We start from the raw sequence: 5,279 nt of genomic DNA, 5'->3' as shown, positions 1-5,279 counted from the left end.
TCGCTTCACATACCCTTGTTTATTGTACAATGTATGAAATCAAAAACTGCAATAAAAACATTTTTAAAAAATTGTTACATCTGCCATTGAGCGTGCAGTGTGGTTTGTTCGACCACTCTTTGCCTGCTATTTCATATGCACCTCATGTTAATTCCGAATGCTGGAGTATACAATTTGTCTTGTAAATAGTTTATTTTGTTCAGGACCACGAACTATTGTGGCTGTAACATCTTTGTAAACAAGCATGATTGCAGATTCTGCTTACTTCTAGATATATTAATAGTCCTTAACTTGATCATGAAGCACTGTTCAACCTAAAGCAACTCGTGATAATGGCGAAGGGAAAAACGAGCAGCTTCTTCAGCTCATTTCGGAACTTGGTCTGGGCTACTGCATAGATGAAGGTGTTGTTGCAGGAACTGAGTAACTGAAGCATGTTGGTAGTTTCTTGAAAGATGAAGTGTGGGTCGTTGAAATCCAGACCGGTGAAGTACCCCTCAGCTGTAACCCGAACGTATAGGAAATGTCCAACATATGTGACCCAGAGGAGGAGGAAGCTGAGCGAGATGGCGAAGAGCAGGACAATCGACTTCTTGCGATTGGCAATCTCTGGATCTCCGTCACTCTCGGAGCCCTTCAGCCTCCTGCGAGCTCTGCTGGCTTCTACAATGTGTCTTACAGTCAGGGCGTTGAGCAGCAGAATGAAGAAGAACGGGAGAAAGGGGGTTAATATGTGGTCGAGCCAGTCATAGGCTTGCCACGATGGGATAGTGTAATAGCTGGATTTAATATCACAGAACCAGGGCACCCCGTCCAATATGTACAAGGGCTGGTAGGTGAAGTAAAAGGGGACGTTCTTGACGTAGCTCAGGGTGATGACCATTCCTATGACCAGCAGTGCGGTTTTCTCGGTGCAGTATCTGGTCTTCAGTTTCTGATAGCAGATGGAGACAAAACGGTCGAAGGTAAAGGCCACGGTCAGCCAGACTGAACCATCACGGGTCGCATACACGAGCACGGTGCTGACAGCGCATCCGGGGGTGATCGATAGGACACTGTACCTAAAGTAAATGCCACCAATCCGGTTGAGGATAACAGCGGTGACCATGACAAGGAAGTCAGTCACTGCTATCGCTACTAGGTAGTAGGTGATGCACCGAGAGAGTCCGCACCTTCCTCGGGATAGGATGATGATCGCCACCAAGTTGGCTGTAATAGAGAAAAAAGAGGCGTCACTGAGCAGACTCCAAAGACCAGCGATTCCCTGATCCATTCCGCTGCTGAATCCCTCCTGACCTGCCCATTTCGCACCTCCAGATTTCAATTAATCCAAAGGCATTACTACTTGATGCTAATCCAATGCTGGAATAAACGTTTGTCAATTCACAGAATATCGCAATCAGTCCCTGCAACAAACTCCGCTCTCCACTGGGCCCATTCCCGTGGCTGGCCATCCACTGAAGGTAGAGACCATTTATAATATTCAAGTCCTGTTTGACCGTGGGCTGAACTTCCAAACGCCCAGATTCCCAAACCGACCATAAGGCCGGACACTGCAAACTTCTACATTTCTCCACAGCTCATTGAATCGCCCGTCTGAAAGTCTGCCTTAGCTTAAGAGCTACTCAAACCCTTATTTACCCCTTTCATATATCTACACTCACAATGATTGTAATAGTTTTTGTGTGTCCCCTCCCAATTTGCATCGCCAGTGAACTCAACTGAAAGGGGCGGCACGGTCGCATAGTGGTAGCACAGTTGCTTCACAGCTCGAGGGTCTCAGGTCCCATTCCGGGCTTGGGTCACTGTCTGTGCAGGGTCTGCACATTCTCCCCTTGTCTGCCTGGGTCTCCTCCGGGTGCTCCGGTTTCCTCCTACAATCCAAAGATGTGCAGGTGAGGTGGATTGGCCATGTTAAATTGCCCTTTAGTGTCCAGAAAGGTTGGGTGGGGCTACTGGGTTACGGGGATAAGGTGGAGGTGTGGGCTTGGTTGGGATGCTTTTTCAAAGGGCCGGTGCAGACTCGATGGGCCGAATGGCCTCCTTCTGCACTGTAAATGCTATGATTCAATGATCCAAAACGGTTGTTCCCAATGATTAACTCACACCACATCTCGTTCAGCCATTACAAATGTGGTGCCTTCGATCACAGCGCCAGGGCCCCCGGGTTCAATTCTGGCCTTGGGTCTCTGTCTGTGTGGAGTTTGTACTTTCTCCCTGTGTCTGTGTGGTTTCCTCTGGGTGCCTCCCGCAGCCCAAAGATATGCAGGTTAGGTGGATTGGCTATTCTAAATTGTCCCTTCGTGTCTAAAACAGATGTGTAGGTTAGGTCAGGCTCAGGGGTTATTGGGAAAGCGCAGGGGACGGAGCCTGGGCGCAGTACACTTTCAGAGGTTGGTGCAAGTTCGAATGGCCTCTATTTGCACTGATTCTATGATTGCCTAATAACGCCTCTATTTCAACATTCTCCCGATTGTTTCAATTGCCTCATTGCCTTATTAGACTAGTCCCTCCCCGTTCCTGTGCCACTCTGCAGCCCAATAACGATTTGTAGTAAATGGTTGCAATGCTTAACAATATAACGTCCGTGCAATGGTAAACATTATCACTCATATTTCTGCAGTCTAATAAACAGTTGTTCTATAAGTGTGACGGGTAATTTATTGACCGTTTATTGTTCTGCTCTGTAATCAAAAATTAGTCGATGCACTCTCATATATCACAATGCAATAACCCTTTCAGCACGATCCTTAAAGGGAAGAGACAAGATTTCTGGAGATTCAGAAGAAAAACAAATATTATAGTTGAGATTCCTCTCTTACCTGGGGCACCAATAATAGCGAGTGCTGGGTAATAAACGGCATAAAATGGTCCATTCGCTGGTCCATGCATCGTCTTTCAGAAACCAATTGAATTATGCAAGGTGTACATACTCGCTCTGCAAGACTTCCAAATGATCCCTCATTTATAACAGTGAGAGTCTCCAGAGGGGCAATTAACTTCCAACATGCACTTTAGTTACAGATTGGTGAACAAACAAATTAAGAAACGAGTCCATGCCTTTCATTTGTTCCCTTAGGAAGGGGAGTGAATTCATTGCCAATGTGGCAGCACGGTAGCATTGTGGATAGCACAATTGCTTCACAGCTCCAGGGTCCCAGGTTCGATTCTGGCTTGGGTCACTGTCTGTGTGGAGTCTGCACATCCTCCCTGTGTGTGCGTGGGTTTCCTCTGGGTGCTCCGGTTACCTCCCACAGTCCAAAGACGTGCAGGTTAGGTGGATTGGCCACGATAAATTGCCCTTAGGGTCCAAAATTGCCCTTAGTGTTGGGTGGGGTTACTGGGTTATGGGGATAGGGTGGAGGTTTGGACCTTGGGTAGGGTGCTCTTTCCACGAGCCGGTACAGACTCGATGGGCCGAATGGCCTCCTTCTGCACTGTAAATTCTATGAAACTGCTGACTGCAGCTTCTGCGGTCCCTCCTAGCCCCAAGATAGTTCTCTGCATCTCCATCAATCAGAATTCCTCTTGTTAACTCTGAGCTGAAGTTTGATCTCTGATAAAAACCTGTCTCTTTCAATCTCTGACATATTGTGCTTTTAGTTGACGGATACGTGGTTTGCGTATTTGTAAGTGTTCTGGTGTTTAGTGTTGCATTGATACACTAATATTGAAAGATATTTGCAACGAAAGAACTTGAAATAACTCATCGCTAACATGGGAGGGCGGATGAGGTCGAGCCGATCGCAGGCAAATGCTTTGTCCTAATAAACCGTACATACTGAAAGTGCCTTAAAATGGTTCAGTATGAATTTAAAGTTTTAGTGAAGGAACAATTGATACCTGGCTGGTGGAATATCAATTCCGATATCATTGGGGCAAGTAATTATCGAGACACGACTCAGAAGCAATAGCACCAAGTGCAGTGAAAATGGAGGCACGATCCATAAAATCTAGAAATGAACATTTTTCGGACAGTGGGCTGTGGTGGTAAAATTACTGAATATATTTAAGAAGGAAATAGATTTCTGAACACTAAATGTGTCAAGGTGTATGGGGAATGTGCTGGGGTATAGTTTTAATAGAGAACTATTGAAATGAAATGAAAATCGCTTATTGTCACAAGTAGGCTTCAATGAAGTTACTGTGAAAAGCCCCTAGTCGCCACGTTCCGGCGCCTGTTCGGGAAGGTTGTTACGGGAATTGAACCGTGCTGCTGGCTTGCTTTGTCTGCTTTCAAAGCCAGCGATTTAGCCCTGTGCTAAACAGCCACATTGTGATCATGTTGGATGGAGGAACAGGCTCCAAGCGCCGAATGGCCTACTCCTACTACTATCTAAAATGTTTTTATATTTCGATGATGCACGGTTCTGTGTGGTATTACCTGAGATTGTACCTCGTAAACTACAGAGGCATTGTCTAGCTTAGTGCATCATTTCATTATAGTATAAAAGCAAATTACTGCGGATGCTGGAATCTGAAACAAAAGAGAAAATACTGGAAAATCTCACCAGGTTTGGCAGCACCTGTAGGGAGAGAAAAGAGCTAACGTTTCGAGTCCGATGACTCTTTGTCAAAGCAGTCATTGGACTTGAAACGTTAGCTCTTTTCTCTCCATTCTGATGCTGTCAGACCTGCTGAGATTTTCCAGCATTTACTCTTTTATTTCATTATAGTAGGTGCAGTATCAGTTACTGCTGTAATACACCATGCCATTGCTCATATCGCACTTGATTTGGCCACTGTTTATACTACACTGTGTTATGTTGTTATTAAAACTCCACGTGACTTCCGGTTGCGGCGATGACCAGCTGAGTCGCACGTTTCGGCACCTCACGTTTTAACGGACTTTTGGGCTCTTATCGGGAAATTTTTCACTGCCAAACTCACTGTGAGGCTATAAAGGAAGGAGTCCCACCGGATGTGGATGGAAAGAAGCGATAGTAGTGGCCAGATTGCGGAGCATCCTCTGGAGCAGCGGCAGAGAAGAGAAGGGAGTAGCAAGATGGCGGCTGAGGGAGCCCAGATGGTATGGGGCCCGGAACAGCAGGAGTTCCTCCGGCGATGTGTGGAGGAGCTCAAGAAGGAGGTGCTGGCGCCGATGTTGCTGCCGATTGAGGGATTGAAGGAGACGCAAAAGACCCAGGAGATGGAGCTCCGTGGAGTGAAGGCAAAGACAGCCGAGAATGAAGACGAGATACAGGGTTTGGTGGTGAAGATGGAGACGCACGAGGCACTACATAAGAGGTGCCTAGAAAGGCTGGAAGCCCTGGAGAACA

The 5,279-nt window shown here is 46.5% G+C and overlaps 1 protein-coding gene across 1 annotated transcript; it reads right to left on the bottom strand.

Annotated features, from left to right (window-relative positions):
- Positions 1 to 295: 295 nt before the first annotated feature.
- LOC140417884 (probable G-protein coupled receptor 139) lies at positions 296 to 2,892 on the bottom strand. The gene is made up of 2 exons (XM_072501316.1): positions 2,823 to 2,892; positions 296 to 1,209 (listed from the first exon to the last, which is right to left on the bottom strand). The coding sequence occupies exons 1-2, from the start codon at positions 2,890 to 2,892 to the stop codon at positions 296 to 298; spliced, it is 984 nt and encodes a 327-aa protein (XP_072357417.1).
- Between the last annotated feature and the right edge of the window lie 2,387 nt (positions 2,893 to 5,279).

Source organism: Scyliorhinus torazame, chromosome 5, assembly GCF_047496885.1.
Source record: "Scyliorhinus torazame isolate Kashiwa2021f chromosome 5, sScyTor2.1, whole genome shotgun sequence".
NCBI lineage: Eukaryota > Metazoa > Chordata > Chondrichthyes > Carcharhiniformes > Scyliorhinidae > Scyliorhinus > Scyliorhinus torazame.
Note: the sequence above shows the minus strand (reverse complement) of the source record. Positions and strands in the feature narration are given on the sequence as shown.

Excerpts from the sequence above, each read along its gene's own strand:
- LOC140417884 (XM_072501316.1), bottom strand. The coding sequence starts at position 2,892 with ATGCATGGACCAGCGAATGGACCATTTTATGCCGTTTATTACCCAGCA. Across the intron at positions 1,210-2,822 it reads CGCTATTATTGGTGCCCCAG|CCAACTTGGTGGCGATCATC; the intron begins GTAAGAGAGGAA and ends TCTCTATTACAG.